Below are 20,498 nucleotides of genomic sequence, written 5' to 3'. Positions count from 1 at the left end.
TGTGCCTAACTTTTCTGCGAGTTCACGTACTGTTGTGTGAGGGTTTGTCTCAACTGCTTCCCTTAATGTGTTTTCATCTATGGATGGCTACCTTCTACGACCTTTATGGATTTCAAGACTTTTATCTCCATGTCAAAACCTTTGGAACCAATGCTGAAATATACGGTCAGAATACCGAATGCCTGATTGATGTTCCGTGTAGTTTCAGTAGCTTTTTTTGACCAAGTTTGAAAGTGTAGAGGAAAATCAGATGAAAGTACTTCTCGCTTTTGCTCACTTGGAAATTGCGAAACTTACTCTCAGTAGAGTTGAAACAGCAGACAATTAAGGGAGCTTGTAAGCGACAAATGTTGAAATAAGCCAATCAACGATAAATTACTCAATATTCAGCTTCTAAATGTCATCGTGAAAATTCCGATATTTATTTTTGGACAACCTAGTATATGTTTTTATTTATACCTTTGTTTTTGAAAGAAGTTTATCATCACATATTGATGATGATGATATATATATGGCCTGGAAAGTTCGTGTACTAAGTAGAAAATGGGTAATTAAATGAATACCCCTTAATAAGTTTGTTAGTTACTAAAGTGAATTAGCGATCAAATAGGTGGATTAGCCCAGTGCCAGTATGACAGTGAGTATTAGTGCATCTATAACGAAAATTCTGCAAGTGAGCTAGAAATATGATATTTTTTGGAAGCTATGTTGAAAGTTATTTAATCTACGGTATTTAAAATTGGCATTATTTGCGTATTAGAAAAATAAATTATTGGATTATTACTATTTGAAGTGGACATTATATATGCTTACCAAGTAATTCAAAAGAACCATTCCTACAACAGAACACATTACAATAGTATTCAATTTGCTTACAGAGACATTACTGGAATTTCACCTTTTGTGCCAAAAAACGTTATTGATTGCATTCTCCTTTATTGTCCCAGTGAATCATATATATAGGTTACAATATTTGTTTCTTGTACAAGAACGACCACTAACGTATTAATACGTATGGCTTGGGTAAAACTAAAATTACCTGTTTCTGAAAGTAGTGTTAATTCCAGTAAGTACTATATGGTTTCGTGAAATGACTGGTTCTAAACACAGAAGAAAGATGTTAATTTATTCGTCGGTTCAGTAGTAAGGCGATTATGTCTTGTCTATGTAAGTATGCACACAATTTAATTAGCATGATTTATTAATAAGCATTATTTAATAATCCCAACACATATTCATTTTAGTTACTTCAGAGCTTAAAATTCGTTTGTTTAGTCGTTTATAGACTAATTTACAAAATTCATGTTCGATCCTTTCGTTACAAAGCGGACTTATTTGAAACTTGAATAGAAATCAATTTATCTTAGTTCCTTAGACCCGTAACTTTACGTTGTATTATTTTCAGTTTATCCTATATTTAATTTAATTTACGTTTTGTTCTGATTTGTACTTTGATTTAGTCTTTTTATAATACGGTTTATTTCACTAATTATGAGCATTTTAAAACTCAATTTGCTCATGGATTTTATATTGTGCTAATTCTCATCAAACTTTTGTAATTCTATTTGTATTTTATTCGTTCGTTTGGATTTACTTTAACGCTTTCAAAGCGCTTAAAACATAAAAAAAAAACACATCACATAACGACTCAAATAAACAATGATTTTCTCAACGTTGTTACATTTAATCTTTAATAGTGTGATTTAATGTTTTGAACAGGAAAGACATGAATTAAAGGAAGAAAGAGTGTGGCAAGTCAGATGTGCCATATTTTATTCTTCTAAAATCAAATTTTAATATATATTGAATCAAATATATTTAGGTAATTTTCTTTAAATCTTGTGTAGGTCATATGATCTTAGTTACAATCCTTGTGAACAAAGATGTAAGTAGGATGTTACGAACCTACATTTACCAAATTACCTAAATCCAGTATTACACACCACAATGGTAATTTAATAGAACATGTTCTTAAAATCTCGAAAACTGCAGGTTTTTGTATATCATTTGCTCTTTAAAACTAAGAGGAATGTGGAAATACAAATACTGCAGTTTATATGACTTTTATCACAATATTTATACCCATCGAGTTCTAGTAGCGTTTAAACTATAATTTACTAAAAATAAATAACTTTTCTATATATTTGAGGGAATCGAAACTGGTTTTAAGGAATTGATCCAGCTAGTTTGTTTGTTTTGAATTTTCGCGCAAAGCTACCCCAGGGTTATCTGCTCTAGCCGCTCTTAATTTGTCAATGTAAGACAACTTAGCCAAACAAGGCAATAATAGTTCACTAAAACCCTAAATTGTGCTTTCCTCGCTGACAAAATTGAGAAAAAGATAAAACTTCCAAAATCGTCTATATGTTTGTTTGTGATCTGCAAAGGGCCTAAATTTCATATGAATTTGTCGAAATATGGTCAAATAGTTCATTAATATTGCATATCCTTAAAACTCTGGGTTTTATATAATCTTGTGATTCCTTAAAAAATGGAATATCCCATGTTTTTGCATGTATGTGTATGAAACCTCAACAAAAATATCTTTGTATCAAATTTCATGTAAATTGGTCGAAACTCGGTGGATTAATTGCCACAAAATTCTAAAATTATACATATTATGCCGTCTTGACCCCCTATAAATACTAAAAATGGGAAGCCCATCATTTGTATTTTTCAACATGTAGGACTTGTAGAAAAGCATACTTGCATTACATTCAGTAAAAATTGGTCACTAGATTGACTACAAATCTCAAATTATGTTTTTCTTTGTGAGCGCTGTACGTTAGTGTGTTCGGCACATGAAAATTTATATTTATGTCAATTTTTACTTTGACAAATATGACTTCACAGGAACCTTAGTTATATACTTTTAGGTTGTTTGACTTTTGACACCATAAAATCCTTAAAAAAGGCAGAGCTAATAAAAAAATAGTAACAAGGAGTTTATACCAAAGTATAATCTTATCAAATTTCAAGTTAATAAGTCAAGAAATAAAAGAACGTGGTCGATTGAAAAGTATTAGAAATACAGAGAGTCTCCAGGCGGAAATATAATAACAGTACAGCGACAACAAAAACAACAACAAAAACAAACATTTAACACATGTGGGACAGTAACAAACATATAATTATTGAACTTTTCGGAATATAAGCATTCCATTTTCAGCAAGCTATGTTAAACAAGATAAGATATTTAATACAAAATTTGTAAATTTCTAAAGTTTCAATATTTTATAAAGAATAACTAAATTATTGATTAAAAGGATAAAATTACTTTTAAAAGGAATTGGATGGGTATAAAATGCAAAAAGTATAAAAAATATTATGTTTTCCTCTCCTTTTTGTAGGATTGTTCAGGTTGTTCAAAACAAAGTAAATTGTAGCGGAATTGTGTTATTATTTAAAGTTGAGAGTAAATTTATAGTAGATAGACTTTTTAAAATCCATATGAGATGACTTTGAAATTTTTAATAAAATTGGAGTATTTGCTGTTTTCACTGTATATGCGAATTGCAGAATGTGAAGAATTTGAGAGTTGTTTTCTAGTTATACCGCGTACTCCAATTTGTTTAACTATATTGCTTAATTTACACATGATGGTGGTTTTAATGTCACTTACTTTGAGATCCTGCGAACATGTGGAGGTACCAGATCACCTATGAAGATTAAAAATATCATTTGTAGCTCAACCTATAGAAAAACAATTTTAAGAGCAAGAAAAGTAACAAGCCACTGAACTTATGGAAGCAAACTAGTTAATTTATATGATTCTTTCTTCCCTTATACTTACAAAAGTCTAAATTTAATATTAAATTAATGCATCGACGGAAATAAAGAAAGCTGAAGATACTGATAACTTTAAAGTTTCACCATTGACAGTGTGGAAAGCTGGCAGTTGTTGAAAGACATAAACCGAAACATTTGGTTTGAATAAAATTGTCTTTTTGCTTCTGGAGTAGGATTAGTCTTTTTTTTTCTTATTATCATTTTGGTTGTTTTGTTTCGTTTAAGTATACGGTAGTGATGCCCCATTTTCTTTTTACCAAAGGGAAGAGTGGTCGATTACTGCAAACGTCATATGAATGTTAAATTTGCTCTCCCTCACGTAATCTCGTTTTGTACTAAATTTTAATATTGTGGTACAATCAATAGTATGATATTCATATGTTTTACTGCGTAAGGAACCAATGGTGAAGTAACCTGATTATAAATGCCAATTTCCGAATTAGGTTGATTAGTGTGTATACAGTTGTGATATTTTTAGGCTTACATAAAAAGTATATGTGAAGGTATATGATAAACTGAATTTAAAGTATTTGTTATAGTGATGTCTCCGAAACCTAACCAGGAAGATAGGTGTGCCAATAAAGTGGTGTTAGCTCAAGGATGCTTAGCGATTATTTTTCAGCGTAACAGTGAGAATGATAATGGTGAACATAACGTTACAATTTCTCGTGGGCGAAACCATACTGATGAAGAGCGTTTACTTGCTGAAGATGGGTATTTTTTATTCCAGGAATTTTTGAGAGAGAATAGATGTTGTTTCTGGAATGCAAGTTTGTCACAGAGTGTCGAAAATTTGCAGTATAAGGGATTTTTAACTCCCTGTACGATATTGGTGGCAAGTTCAATGTACTCTTTAGAGGTTATACGCTCTGCCTGGGCAAGAAGATTGTTGCATTCTCCAACAAATTACAACATCGTTAAATTAGGTGTGTATTTGTATAAACATTTTTATTATAAGTTACTGAAATTAAAAAAAGTAACTCAACATTGTGCATATCTGTGAACACAAGGAGTTAACCAACGCATATAACTAAATTTGTCCAAAATCAAGTTAACTACAAATTTTGAAGTTAACTTGTTTTTAATTTTAGGCCTATTGGTAGTATAATATTTTACCGGCTTTTGGTGTATAACCCATAACGTATTCATAGTTGAACGTATAAAACCATCACATAGTCCACTATTATTATTAGTTTGAATATTTTTTTGTTTAACTAAAGCGTTACTGTGCAGTTATAGCTGATGAATGAGCAAGGTCTCTACAAAAACTTTGTTCGTCAATGGCCTTAGCTATTAATATCGTTTGAATATATTGTTATGCCACATTCAATTAGGCTATACATGTGGTTATTTGGGGTTCTTAAATTTGTTTGTTCTATCACTTGTGTCATTGTTAGTAGCTTTCTTATAGCAAAACAGATGTAGGACAGGTGAATTCATGAAGTTCATTTGAGGTTTTCAGTGTTGAAATATATATATATATATATATATGTGAAGAAATATTGCAAATGCTATTGCTGGCTTAAAAATTTATTTCAGTTGCATTTCTAATAAATTGTGGGCACACTACAAAGTAGGGTGTATAAGTTTTTTTTTACAAACAATATTTGCCATTATATGGTATAATTAAGGTATATTTTAGGACTTGACTCAGCTCTTTGTGAAATAGTCACAAATTATTGTGTTAATAAAATAGATAGGAAAATAATATTTGTGTAGGAATCTCTTGATGCTGTCAAACATTTCATGCAGAAATGTTTTGTTATTTGAAATTTTGTATATGCAGTGATGTAAGAATAATACTTATACCATATTGTTCCTAAACAAAGTCAATATATAATTTGTAAAGTTAAAATACACCTGAGAGTAAACTTATTTTATGGTACACTTTAAATTCAGTTATCATCAAAATAATGAGTTAACACATTGACTCACAAGCATACTTTCCAGGTTCTCACAAGTCATTTTACAGTTACCTTTGTCAGGAAGAGTGTATATGTAGCTATTGTGTACCAGCCAATAAGTGGCCTTTTTAAAAAATAAATAGAGCCCAACTCACTGGTGGGTCATGTGGGTCTTACTGGAAGACAGTCATGACCCACTGGTGGATCATATGGGAGCCAATGTGTTAATGTTTTTTTATTGTTGTTTTCTTATTAAGCATAAAGCTACATGTTGTTACATTTGTTGGACTAAGTCAGTTCAGTTAAGTTTATGATGGGGGGCATCTATTAATGCATTAAACAGAAATTTTAGTAATTTATGCTTGCTATGTAAATATTCCAGAAACTGAATCCTGGTTTGTGTCCTTTCAAAAAGTATCACCTACATACTTTGTAATGAGTGGTTTGATTTTAGGTTTATTGGTTGGGAGATTTTAATGCGAAATGGTAAGGGTGATGTGATCATGGAAACATTTTGAAGGTGGTTTATTTTTTGTAAATGGTTGGAGAACCTATGAGGAAAGATGCGTTTTTAGACTTGTTAATAACTTCCAATATATATATGATTGAGAAGATAGCAGTGGTGGAAAAACTGTGTTCATAGGGTTATTATACAATTAGGTTTAAGTTGGGTGTTACATGTTGTGGTTAAAAGTAATAATATTTTGGTCAAAATCTTATTAAGGTGTATTTTAAAGGGGATGTACTGAATAGTTTCTGATTAATTGGGATACTATTTTAAATGAAGGTACTTCTGAGATGTTTTAGGTATGCAAGATTAAGATATTCCATGAAGGGAAAAGAATGGGTAGCTGCAAAATGACAGACCAGGATAGGTAACTAAAAGAATTAGAAAGAAACTTAAAGATTGGTTTTACCCAATTTAAACAGTTTAAGTTAACTATTGAGATTGGAAGTAGTTTAGAAATTCAAGTGATTTGATAAACAAGATATTAGAAAATGAAAATAAAGTTTCTAAAAAAGATTATCAGAAAATAATAAGACAGTATGTGTTTTTTTAAAATATTAAAATGGACTACTGAATTGGACCTTTGAGAAATGCAAAAGGATAGTTATTACAGAAGGAATGGTTGTTGCAAACAGTACTCTATATACCGAGTTATTACTAATGGGAAATGTGATAGATAGGTATAAATTTAATACACTGGTGACTCTAATAAAATGCACAAGGTTTATATCACGAGACTGTTATAATTATGCTCTTTCAAAAGTAACAAGTTAATAGCCCAAATAATATAAAACTACAAATAAACTGATTAAAACAGACTCATAAACAAAACAGGTAAACCATTTGATACAATGTAAACAGACTTCTGGTAACAAAATGAAGACAAATCAGTTCAGATAATTTATGTTTTTTTGTGGTAAGAAAAAAATACATCTATAGATCAGACTAATTAATTCTACTGATGGTCAACTCTTGCTTAGGTAATTTACAGAAAAAAAAATTTTTGAAATTGTACAGTTGACAAAGTCAGATCATTTAGTAAATGGACATGTGTTGAAGCAGTCAGTAATTTATAACTGTTTATGTATTCCTTATCTTTGCTAAATGTAGAATGTCATGTCACACTTGCAGCTGTTAATTTTTTCCACCGATCTTGGTGATTTTACTCGGCAGTGGATGGCTGTACAGAATGGTAGCAGGAGGAGTAGGCTTTGAGGTTCTTATTTGATACAATGTAAACTTCCACCGATCTTGGTGATTTTACTCGGCAGTGGATGGCTGTACAGAATGGTAGCAGTGGCTCAGTTTTGGCATCATTGTCATAGTTTATTTTTCAACTTGCTGGACATTTTGGATATTTGGATATGTTACATTGTCCAATATTTTATTACCTGTCATGGTTTTATAAGTAGCATTTTATTCATCAATATTCAACCATGCTTTGAGGTTCTTATTATTTTATTTAACTTCCAGTATGGACCAGGTGTCATTTAGGTTGTGGGCACGAATCCATCATAGCCCACAAATCAGATTTTGCTTTCACCTACTTCTTCTTCATTAAAATGTAAAATCTTCTGCTTTGTCACCATCAAATTTTGCATTGAATGCAGCATCCAGGGTGTTTCCAGCATTTCTTGATAGAATTGACCATCACTTTTTGCTAGGCATGGATGCATATGTGGATTTCCTCTTAAGTTTATTCAAGCACGTTGTCACACCATCCTTACTGTGTACCAATCTTTTGATAATTTCTCTTCTGTAATTACATTTGAAGATCACTGCCTTGGTTAAGAGGTAGACGTTTTGATGTCTGGTTTTTAAGCAGATAGATATTTTGATATTCCTTTGTTGAGGGGGGTAGATAGGCATGCAAGGTGGTTGTCAAGTGGTACAATGGTCTTTCATATTTTTTAAGGTTTTTTCTGACATTTGGAACAAGTTCATTATGAAACCAGTCTTCAAAAATTGATGAATTCACCTAGACTTTGGTGATAGTCAAGTATTGGCACTATAGTGATATAAGCAGGGTCTGGAAGAGAAGGGTGAACTTAGTGCAAATCACTGGGGTCTAGGATCAAGCAAATATTTTAAACACCTATGATACTGAAAAGTCTTCCTCCTTTCTCTCCTGGGCCTTGTATACCAGGTTCAGATAAGGAAATCAACATGGTTTGGAAAATGTTTTAATGAAAAGTTGGCTCCACTTGTGTGAACTGGGCTGTCAACGTAGTCTTTATCTATTAAAATCTGGATATATTTTTGTGTTGTTTCACATTACTATTGTCTTCTGTTGTAACATCTCATAATACATGGCTATTTTGTTACAGTTTAAGTTCAGTCTATAGTGTATTCTTTGTTTATCATCTATAATTTAGTGGGAAATGATGTTGCAACTAGATTGTCTATGAACCAGTGTTTTCATGTTATTGTATTGGGATGCTAGTATTTTCTTTTATCTTCTGGCAAAACGTAGCCTGGGCTTGAATAATGGGACCTGCTATGTACAGGGTGGCCCGTAAGTCCCTACCCATCCATGTTATCATGTTATTTTCAATTACGCATGTATTATAAATTTTTTCTTTTTTGTCAGAGAAATATGGCCGATTTAAGCCCATTTACACTTGAAAATGTCTCGCAGAACATGGCGTTGCATAATATTATGCAGCGAGAATGAGGGACAGCACACACATACACTGGATACATAAGATATATGGATGGGTAGGGACTTACGAGCCACCTTGTATATGCCTTTGGCTTTCAGTTGGGTGAACAGTGTGTGTGTGTGTGTGTGTTTTGTCAATAGATATGTTGTTGGGATATTGGTTGTTTTCTTGCTTGGCCTCATTCATCTATTTTGATCAACACCCTTTTTAATTTCTTTTCATCTTTAACCTGTTCAGTGCCGTAGATGAGATAGCTCGTCCAACCAGACCGATCTGTAACACAGTGCCACGGATGAGCTAATTCGTGAAATACTTGGCAGTCAACAGCTTTAAGCCATCCATGAAATGCTGGTTCAGCAGTGTCCTTTTTTTTTTTTGATATAGTCAATGATGTTCATTTTCTTGACATACAAATAAAATTTTGTGATTGAGTAGGCATGATTTTGCATTAATGTTATATAGGTTTCTTAAATTTGACCTGTATTTGTACAAAGACAAATATTATTTAATCAGGATGGATAAATTTTATTGTTTACTTACGAGGCTTCTATCTCATTAGCTGATACTGAATTTACTAATGTGTTTTATTAAGAAAAATTTACTATTAAAATAGTAATGAAGGAAAACCAGTAACAGTAGTTAATAGAGCACAGCTTTGTAAATATTAAGTATCAAATTTACTTAAATTCATATATATATATGAAGCGTGACCTGTAATAAAGTATGACAATAGTTTCATTTTATTGAATTACTTGTTGGCCAGCAATGAGTATTAAATGGTAGAAGTTTGTCATTTTTGTAGGACTTATGCTCCAACAATGTGGAAATGACTTGAAATATGTTCTGAAAGAGTAAATTTAAATGAACATTTTGGAATCCAAGATAGACCTGTGTGATACTGAGTTCATTCCATAATAGACAATGTTATAGAGAGGCTCCACTACATGAAATATCTTGGTATGGGCTCAGTCATTTCAGCTGAGATTGTGACCACATCTTGATCTTAAAATCTTTCATTTTGTAACTTCTAACATGTTTTGTGTATCTTTATGAAATTTTGCAAACATTCATTGAACTTTACAAGTTCTTTGTAGACAGAAATCAAATTTTTAATGAAGCATTTTTACTAGAAATTTCCATGTGAATATATGGTGTTGACTGTTTCTAGTGCAAAGTGATTTTATTATTAAGATTATAAATACTTGTATTCATCTGAAAATTGTAATACTTTATTTATGTAATCTCTGAAGTCTCCTAAATATATTTTGGATACTTTTTTTCTGAAAAATTTAAATTTTATCTGTTATTTTGTCTTCCCTAACTCTCTGTGTAGTTGGTTAATTTGACTGAATTTGTAAACATGTAAAAAAGTATGAAATGAAATTTTACTTGTTTATTCTTTCTAGAATTACTCCATATTTTGAAAGGAAACTTTTTGTTTTATTTTCCTCATCCTGAATAGGTTAACTCTCTCACCACGGGCTCCTTCCAGTGGACTAACCTCATAACCATTTCGTTCTGTTTTGGTTTTCATACAATAATTTTTAATACAGTATGTGTACCTTCACAAACTTTTGCAAATTATTAGTAAACATTCAAGGCTTCTGCACATAATTTTTTTTAAATAAAGTTTTAAGATTTTTTAAAAATAATTATTTGTTTGTACCATCAATGTACAGTACTATGAAATATGTATATACTTGTTAACCCTTAAGTAAATAATCTAAAATTATCTTCTTTGAATCACATGCATAATTTCACCTTTAACCTTTTAATTTATAGCTTATTTTTAATGTTTTATTTTACATTTCTCTCACAGTATTATTTATCTTGACCCAAGTCAACATCGTCATCAGAGCATATTTCAGTATCTTTACAGCAAAATTTATTACTCTTTCTACTGGATTCATTAAAGAGACTTTTAAATTAGTATCACTAGGTCATATTAACATCCTTATTGACTAGTCATAAATGCACAGGCTGTATTCCATTCAATACAGAGGGTGTTAAAGATGAAATTTTTCATTACTTAAGGGATCATGTGACAAGAAACTTGAAGATTAAGGTTTTTTTTCTTAAAGTTTCTTTTGGAATAAAGGACTAAAACTTGGATAAACTTCAATTTATACATTATAATGTTAATTTCCTTGATATACATAGATAGTAAAGCTGGTTAACTTTGAATGTTACTGAGTAATACAGAAAGGGATTTAAAGATATATCTGTATTTAAAGGGTTAACTGTATATACTTTAATGTGAATAATTTTTGATTTGTAAATGTTTTCTTTTACAGGTGATGTTCCTTGTGTGGAAATGGATGCGGTATCTCAAGTCCAGTTTGCACCATTAGGTGAAGCCCTGTGTAATGTTATCTTTGAACTGAATGCAAAACAAATTAGTGCAACTCTTGAAGTAATATCAGAAAGACTCCAAATTAACTTTCCTGAAATGGTTATACCTCAAGATGAGGTGCTGTATAAAACACTTGGGAGTCTGATACGTGATCGAAAACTGTATCACAGTGGCCAAGGCTATTGTGTCGTTACACCACACACTTATATTTTGACTTCACAAACCACTGTTAATGAACGACCAATTCTGATGACAAACGAAGAGGCCATAATTAAACTACATGGTTACGATTCTTTTAGTTGTGAAGAACATAAACATACTCGCACGTGTTGTGTTCAGGTAGATGGAAATACAAATTGTTATGGCTCTGAAGGTCAAGTGTTAGAACCATCAAAATCTTCTGGTAATTTGGAGCGCAGTCAGTCAGTACGATTGCTAAGAGTTAGGAGAAGGAGCAAATCGGAGGAACATACAAAGATTAGTCGAAGTGGTTCTTTCAAATTAAAGAGTAACAAGCGTATAGCACAAGAAATGAATGATTCAAAAAGTGATTTGGAAAATCTTGATAATGATAAAAGTAAGTTTAAAATATTTGGTTTTTTTCTATTTAAATGTTAGTTTATTAAAATAACAGTAATGAATTTTACAGTTTTTGTTGTAGATTGAGAAATTCTGCTGTTCGTTAATATTTTTATATTTTTACAAATTGCATTTGGTTAGTATATGTAGCTACATTTGTAATTTAAAATTTTATTTTTTAGTCAAATTACTAGATATAATTAGAACTGTAAAATATTACAGCACTGTACCACACCATAATTGATGTTATGGTATTTACACAATAAGCACTTGCAAGATTGTGGTGCACTTTGTATCACCATGTTGAATCTTTTACAATGGGTTGGGGTTCAAAGGCCATTTTGTTGCATTTGTTGACTTGCATTCAAAATTTTATTGAACCACTGTTTTATGAATTTGTGTCAAATTTGGAATCAAATTGTAGATTTTTAATTCAAATTTATTATTATATATGAGTTTATTTCTTAATTTAAAAGTAAATATTAAAAACACATCTAAATACTTATTTCAATGAGTCACATGATATGTTCAATGCAGCACTGTTTAAAATTAGATGTTTGTGATGTCAAAATACTAAGTCTATAATTTTGTACAAGTTAGGAAGTAAAATTACTAATTTTGACAAGTTAGAATGCAATATAAAACCTCCTATCTTTTTATTTTGCTGAGACATGGCTTATTGACTGAATCAGACACAGTGGGACCATTCCCATCTTTCAATTTTTTTTAAATGGTCCCTTATATACTCTTACTACAGTATATGACGTGAGTAACCAGTCAACAGTTTAGAGTGTTTCCAGAGTGGTTTATCTCAGCCATTTTAATCTGTGAAATGGCTACCTTCTTCTTTTGATCCAAGCTTTCAAGGAGGTAGGTTGTGTCTTTAGTCTGCTAAAATTTCATATTAATTAAAATCTAAATAAATCTTAGTTACTAAGCATAATGAATAATAGTGGAATTCTATGGTATCAGTGTAGTTATTTAGGATTGTTTGGTTATTCAACTGTGTGTGTTTATATATATATATATATATAATCTAAAAAAAATTGATGCCCTTCACATGTGAAATTTTAAAAGGCTTAGCAACCTTTGTCAAGCAACAACCAAGTACAAATGTTGTAGCGAGAGGAGGAAATTGTTTGCTTTACTTCTTGATTTAATATTGTATATTTTAAGAAAAATAAGTTTAATAATTTATTTCTATTTAGTAATAATCTACATATATGTATAATATAACCATAAATTTTAAAGTCATAAACAGAACACATTAACATGAAACAAAATATGCTGCATATAAAAAAACAACTGTGTTGTGTATATATGTATGTATGTGTGTATAATAATCGAAATGTGACTATTACAAAATACTAGTCCACTAAAACACAGCCAACACAGGAGAGACTAAAGAATAGTTTTGTGTTACTGGATACATGACCTGAGTGCACATGCACTACATCAATACAAACTATGAAATGTTAGCTAGGTATGACTGGAAGGGTCAATATAATAAAAAATAATAAATATATGTTCATATATATAGTGTTATGAGATCAAAGCTACTTAGTCTGAACTCGTGTATTTTCATGTTATAACATGTAATCATTTTAGCATGAAAAATAATAATTTATATTTTCTAACTTTTTATGATGGTTATGAAGTTGGTTAAGTGACAGACCCCACATAGTTGGGTGCAGAAAATAAAATAAGATACATTGTCTTACTGAAAGCAAGCATTTGAAATGTGTTTAGGAAGTTTTGGAAATTACACAAATAGTATTTGAAAATTTTGGGGTGAAGAAGAGTTATTGTTAATCATAACATGAAATTGCTTCTCACTCAAACTGGTAATGAAAGAAACTGATTTCACAAACAAATCTTTAGGCAAAATACTTTATTCATTAAAAAATGTGATTTTTTGTATACAAAATATGTGTAATCTTTACTAAAAGTCTACCAAATTTTGTGGAGATGCACAGGATATATCAAAAGTTAGTGTCAATACTTGTGTGCAAGTGTGTAGATGAACTTGTGTGCATTATACTGAGCCTGTTGTGAAAGGATTAGTCATATTCCAACCAACTCTTTTGTTTAACTGTTTCTAACTATTGGAGTTCCTACTGTACAGAGTGAAAGTTGTTTACATCAGCCAGTGGTCAAGCCATCGTGCAGCTAATGTTCAATTTTAAACTCTGGAATTTTCGTGGTGATTACATTTACCCTATTTTAAAGTATGATGTAAGAACACCACGTCTTTTGAACAACTTTGAATATTGTTGATGGATGCATTTTTCAAGAACTTAGTTATTGTAAGACAACATACACAGAAATTAATTTGTCATGCAAATTTTATGGTGCTGTTAATTCTGAACTCACCTCTTCTGATGTTTGATTTATACAGATGAAAGGTTTTCTTTGTCCATCTGAGCATTGGTATGAATTCTACCTTGCTTGCTTTAGTCTTTATACCCCTAGTTATTTTAATCTTGTGAACTCTGCTTGCTCCAGTCTTTATACCCCTAGTTATTTTAATCTTGTGACTCTTCCCCCACCTACATCTGTGCAACCTTTTATACCCAATTCTTATATAAGCACGTTCGTTATTCTTTCTTATTCACTTTTGTCTTCATGGCAGAAATTATGAAGATGGTCTTGTATGTTTATTACAGGTTTAATTACAGTGATATTAATACTTTTCCAAATTTATCTTTTTAGTTATTTTCTATCATGCTAGCAAATATACCCAGCTATTCTCAGGTTATTAGCTTTGTAGTGTGTGTATTATGAACCCATTTTAATACAAAATTATAACCTAGATACTTTTCTTGCTAAGCAGTGTGAAATAAAATACATTGGAGAAAACATTGTTATCAAAATGCATTGGCTTTTCATTATATTAATTGTTATATGAGGAACCACTTAGTTGCTGTTTTGTTTTGCTAGCTTGCCTCACTGAAATGATGTGGATAAGTAATACCCAGGTGCACACCCTCAGGGTTCACTAAGCATGGGTGCAAAATTTCTGGTTTCTGTGTTGTTGTTTTTTTATTTTTGAGCTATGACAGTCACAGTAATATGTCTTTTTTTGTTATTTTCTAACTTGTCTAATGAAGAGATCTGCATGAGCATGTGTAAGTAACATGTATGTGCACAAAATTTTAGGTTTTTAGGATATTTTCTCTTGGATCAATGGTGGGTGCACACACAAACATGTCTGTGCTTCTGATTTGTGTTTTCAATATAAATAACCCTTTTTCTTGAGTTTAGTTCTTTTGCTAGCTTGCATCTTTGCAAAGATGAGCAACGACATGAGAGCACACATTTAGATAACGTAAGGAATAAATCCCAAATGCACACCCTCAGGGTCTACTTGGTGCGAGTGTAAAATTTCAAATTTCTGGTTCTTTCCTTTTAAAGCTATGGTAGTCACACATATGCACACACTTGTGTGTGTTTTTCTGTTTATGATTTATATCTATAATTTATAATGTAAGGAATAACTTATTTTCTGTGTGGTGTTTTGCCAGCTTGCCTCATCAGAAAGATGCACATGGATAAGTAATAATATGAAGATGCACATCTTCAGGATCCACATAATATAGGTGCAAAATTTACAGTCTATAGGTCCTTTCCTCTTGGAACTATGGCAGTCATATTTCTATATGGCTGTCTTTGGATAAAAAGATGCTCATGTGTGTGCTTTTTTGTGATTTGTATTTCTAATATAAATAATCACTTCTGTGTTGTTTTTTGTTAGCTTGGCTTAAAAAAGATGTGGATGCATGCATGTGCATATTTCTGTTTTTTTTTGTATAAAAAGATGTGCACTTGTGCATACACACACACACACACACATTAATAATATCCATGTGCAAACCTTCAGAGTCCATTTAGTATGGGTGCAAAATTTCAGGATTTTATAAAGGTTCCTGTATCTTGGAAATGTGACAGTCATGCAGATATGCACATACACTTGTGTCTGTCTGTGATGGCTGTTTGTAATGTAAGGAACCACTTCACTATCTTGCCATATTAAAAAGATATGCCTGCATGCATGCATCAGTGTGTACTTTATATGCAGAGAGATTTTTTTGCATGTGGTCTGATGACTTTTCTCCTTTTGGCTCTGGGGCTGAGTTTGTGAAAGATCGAAGGTGAACAAATGAGAATTTAGACTATTCTCTAGCACTTTCCTTTGTTCATACAACAAACTTATGAAATTTGAATGGACATTTTGCTTTGTGTACCCTTTTTATAACTAATATGCCATGTTTGTAACATTTTGAGTATTTCTTCTGTAGCTTATGAATCTTTACTTTTTTTTTTTTAAAGAGACATTGGTTTGTATGATTACTTGGTGCCTGGTACTTCCACCTTAGCCAGATGTTGCTGTTTATGCAAGGATATTTGCTGATCAGTTGCAGAAGGGTGCTGCTATGCCTTGTCCTCTTCATTTATTGGATCAACATGCTTTGGCTTTCCATCTCTTTGAGTATCCCTGTTTGAACTCAAAGGTTAGACTGACTACTTTCTGTTTGGGACTCTTGAGAAGATTCCACTGTTCATTTTAACTGTTCTCAGTTTTCCAGAATTGATTTGTCACTTGCAACAGTTTTGCATTTTTATGATTCATGCAGCTGTTGTCTGTTATTTAAGATAATCTTCTGCTCAAATTTCAATCTTAAGTCATTATTCCATTTTGGTCAGGTTATTGGCTTCTGCTCTGCCCTTTGTATTTTGGTTGATTTTTTGCTGGGATCTTTTGGAAGAAAGATGACTTAATGGAGGATGTTTACCATCCTATGCTGATCCTCAGAGTTCTCAGAGAAGCTCTTTTTTCAGACAGTCTGTGTTTATGTGGATTCTAGACTTCATGGAATGTTATTATGTGCCACCCACCTACATTTTTCACTTTCTATGCTGGCTTTTCAACTGTCCCAAAGTTCTTCTATGGGATGATTTACTACATCTCCAGTTTTGAGTTTCCAGATCTCCTGCTTTATTGTTGCAATCCATTGGAACACAAGGCTGAGTTCAACCGTTTCTCCAGGGCAGAGTGCAACATTTGGTGTTGGTGACCACCTGGTGAGGTAAAGTTTACTGGGATTTTATCTCAGAGGGCTCATGTTAGTATGAGAGATAATCACCACAGATCAATAGATCATTCAAGTTCTAGGGAACAGTTTGGTAATTCATTTCATGTTTCCTCATCCTTTATTTCTTATACCAGCTGGGTTTATGCTTCCCAAGGACTCTCTTCTAACCATTGAGTACAAGCTATTCAGGATCTTCTAACCAAATATGCCACAGAGTACATCACTTTCTCTCTTGAGGGTTTTGATTCTTGGTTATATGTAATACCAAAAACAAAGGGAATGCACAAAGAGGTATTTTATCAGAAGAACATTTTAAACTAATTAACACAATTTTGGTATTCATTTTATTTAGTTTTTGTTTCAAAAGCAATCATTTTATTGTGAATTCTCAGTTAAGGATGACTTTATCCTGTGTGCATGACAATGCTATGTAAAACGCTACCCTGGCTTTAGGAAGCTCGTTGACTGTGGAGGACATTACTGCCATTGTACAACATGCGAGACACATCATAGATATTAAGCCTTCTATTCCCTTCCACTTGGTTCATATATCTTTCTTTCAGTTTGAGGTTGTGCAAGAGGAAGATGAATCTGAGTGTCTGTTCTCTCCATCTGATTTTTGATTTGGATACCTCCCTAATGGTCAAAGAAAATCCTAAACCTTCCATATGTTTCCCTCTTTCTCTTTCACTTGTGTGTTATGACTCTTCTTTTTCTTTTTCCCATAGTCTTAATCCTCATGATTATTTAAAACTTTACCCTTTGCCCAACACTCAGGTTCATTCTGACTCCGTCAAATAGCTTTGAATCCACACTCACATGCTTTATCTTCCTTATTGATTCCCATCTCCTAATTTACAGCCATTATTCCTTTACTTTCTATATTTTTAGTCTTTGAAACCTCTATTATCTTAGAGGGTAGACCCCTTGTCTCCTGTTTTGCTCTCAAGTGCCCAAATTTTGCAACTTGCCACCCACCTATGCTGTCTATCCCCTCTACACCTCATATTTGAGATGCTTCATTGTGATCTGTAGGGGTTTTCAGGGGAGGTTTGTTCCCTTTTTTGCCATGATGGCCCATATCACTTCTTCTACTCTTCATGCTCACTTGGTTGCTTTGTTGTTGGGATTGTTAGGTTTAGATACACTTCGTACCAACAAAAGACTACCTACTTCTTATCTGTGTGACCTCTGTCATGCCTCATTTCGTCAGCCTGACATTTGTAGTAATGTTCATAATTTGCTGGAATCTCAGGTGCTACTGTTCTGTATTTTTATGGCATAGTGTCAGTTCCTTGTGTATTATATATAGTCATGAGGACCTTTTTCTCTCTCGCTTCATAGCCTTGAACTTAGATTCGACTTTTGTATCAATGATTGGTTCCTGTCAGCTCCTTTCCAGGAAGTATCCTTTTATCACACCACACCTCTTCTTCTAAAGAAGATTGCTTGGTTGGGGTGGCTTCTCAAGATATCCAAGTCTTTCTCATGCCACTTAATATTTGGTATATCTGGGTGTCTTCTTCAACTCTTATCTCAGCCAAACCACATTATTCTCTACTTCATTTGCCCAATGAATCTCAGTATTCATTGTTGTCAGTTGTGAAATGTACTTGAGCAGTTGTTATGATGGTTAAACCACATCAGTAATTCCTCTATCATTCCCTTACCATTTCTCAGAATGAAGCTTCCTTCTTGGGTTTTGATACTTCTTTGAATGATGACAACTTGTGGAATTTACATGCAGGAAGAGCATTTATTGTATCTCAATGTTTCAACTTTTTGATGTTTAATGGGCATGTCCTCATTAATTTATAATGCTGGTGAATTATTTGGTTGTTAGTCAGTGTGAAAATGTATGGTAATTTTTTACATCAGTCACCAAGTGGGCACCAATTCCACAGTGTTTCACTATTGATATTGGACCTGCTAATCTGGTTTATTTACCTCAGGTTGATGTTTTTTGGCTTTTATGTGCCAGGAGTTATGAATCTAGTGACAAACAGCCTGTTTCAGCTGGACTGCATTTGACCATTAGAGTGGTCTCTTGTTGGGTTTGCAATTAGATGAATGTTGCTATTAGATATGTCTTTGCCACAACTCTTGTACTCTTAAACTTCCTCTTATCTTGTTCTCTTTCATCATTCTTTAACTCTAGCTCTTGATGCTTTCAGCCAAGACTGGTTTTACCTTTTCTGTTTGTGTATCCACTTATTTACCTTTTCCTTCCAGTCTTTATTTTCATCTTTATACACAATACTGTAGTGGCACTTACATGACCAGCATAGCTTTTGCTTTCACTATTTTTTTTTCCTTAGTGTCCAGATCTCCCTTCCTTTATTTACTCTCTTGCTTCAGTCTCATACGGAACTTTTTCATCAGTGGATATCATTCTTCCATCTTCATGCAGTTGTGAGATTTGTCCTGTTAGTTGCCCATTGAGCTGTGAGCTGAGTATGTAGCATTCTTCTTGTTGCATTCATGTCATTGTTCCACTGTGTCAATGGAAGTGGTGTATATTTTGTCTTTGATACATTCACCTCACTCCCTTCTTATTGGCTGTCCTCCTGTGAATTGCTTTTCTGCCATTTTCACCTGGCTTTTTGACCATACTTTGTCACACTTAATCATTGTTGATACACTATATTTCACTTTACCCAATATCACAGGGGTTTTCTTCCATTATCGTCATCTTTACACTTCACTGACTTCCTCAACCAAACACTTCTGCATGACTGGAACCATAATGTGGTTTGGCTTGTTTTCACTTATGTTTTGTTCAAAATGTTGTCTCCTTTCTCTTACAACTTTTCTCCTTTCATGCATGCTATCACTATCATTAAATATCTGTGGTATTAGGTTTTGTGGCTTTTTGTTTGTACTGCCTTAAGGAAAATATGTCTCCACTTGGTGGCCTGATGGGGAGTCTTAAGCACTTTTTCTAGTCACTCTAACAGAAATGTTCTCATCTTCTTCAGTTGAAGCATGGAAGGGCATTACAACTGATATGGGAACCATAAAGGATCCTCACTAGTTGGTTTTAGTACAATCAGAGGGAAAAAAAAATTAGGGTGATGGTGACAGTTTAATGTAGTATGAGTTACCCTACACATATCTACTGTGTTGTTCTCCTATAACTAAATTCTGTTCAGTAGAATTAGTGTGAGCAAATATTGAATGGTCTGATTGCACCTTAACTCTACTACAATACTGGCTCACTAGCTGCATTTGTGTGAGTGCTTGGTTGGTCGTGATCACATTTCACTATCCTTTTGCACTTGGGGTTCTATTGCCCTTTCACTTCCTTTTGTAATGTTGAGACAAGACATTATCTCCCACTGGTGCCCTACCATTGGGTGTCATAGGCTGCTTTTTTGCCACTCCTGGAAGGAAAATCCTATAGATGTGCTTTTGGACTGGCTCTTCTACTGTTTCTTTGTGAAATTCTAGCGGTGGTGTGTGATGAAGTGAATTATTTTCCTGGAAGTTAAAATAGTCCTCTGTGAAAAAATGTATTTCTAACAGATACCTCTGCACATATTCCCAACTGACATGCCTCTAAATTGTCATGTTTTGTTTATCATTTTTAAAATCTTTTAAATAAATTTC

General features: G+C 32.7%; 1 protein-coding gene across 4 annotated transcripts in view; it reads left to right on the top strand.

Moving 5' to 3' along the window:
* Nucleotides 1–4,040: 4,040 nt before the first annotated feature.
* ko (Stork-head domain-containing protein knockout) overlaps nucleotides 4,041–20,498 on the top strand; it is a 75,154-nt gene continuing 58,696 nt past the window's right edge. For 2 of the 4 annotated variants that reach the window (XR_013028831.1, XR_013028830.1), the window contains exons 1-2: nucleotides 4,413–4,715; nucleotides 11,159–11,794. Coding sequence is in view for 2 of the 4 variants with exons in the window: in XM_076503732.1 (XP_076359847.1) it covers nucleotides 4,331–4,715; nucleotides 11,159–11,794 (1,021 nt within the window). In the remaining 2 variants the exon portion in view is untranslated. Of the gene's footprint in view, nucleotides 4,716–11,158; nucleotides 11,795–20,498 lie in introns of all 4 variants that reach the window. The other 2 variants (XM_076503732.1, XM_076503731.1) reach the window with 2 other exon arrangements.

The sequence above is a fragment of the Tachypleus tridentatus genome, chromosome 6 (assembly GCF_004210375.1).
Source record: "Tachypleus tridentatus isolate NWPU-2018 chromosome 6, ASM421037v1, whole genome shotgun sequence".
NCBI lineage: Eukaryota > Metazoa > Arthropoda > Merostomata > Xiphosura > Limulidae > Tachypleus > Tachypleus tridentatus.
Note: the sequence above shows the minus strand (reverse complement) of the source record. Positions and strands in the feature narration are given on the sequence as shown.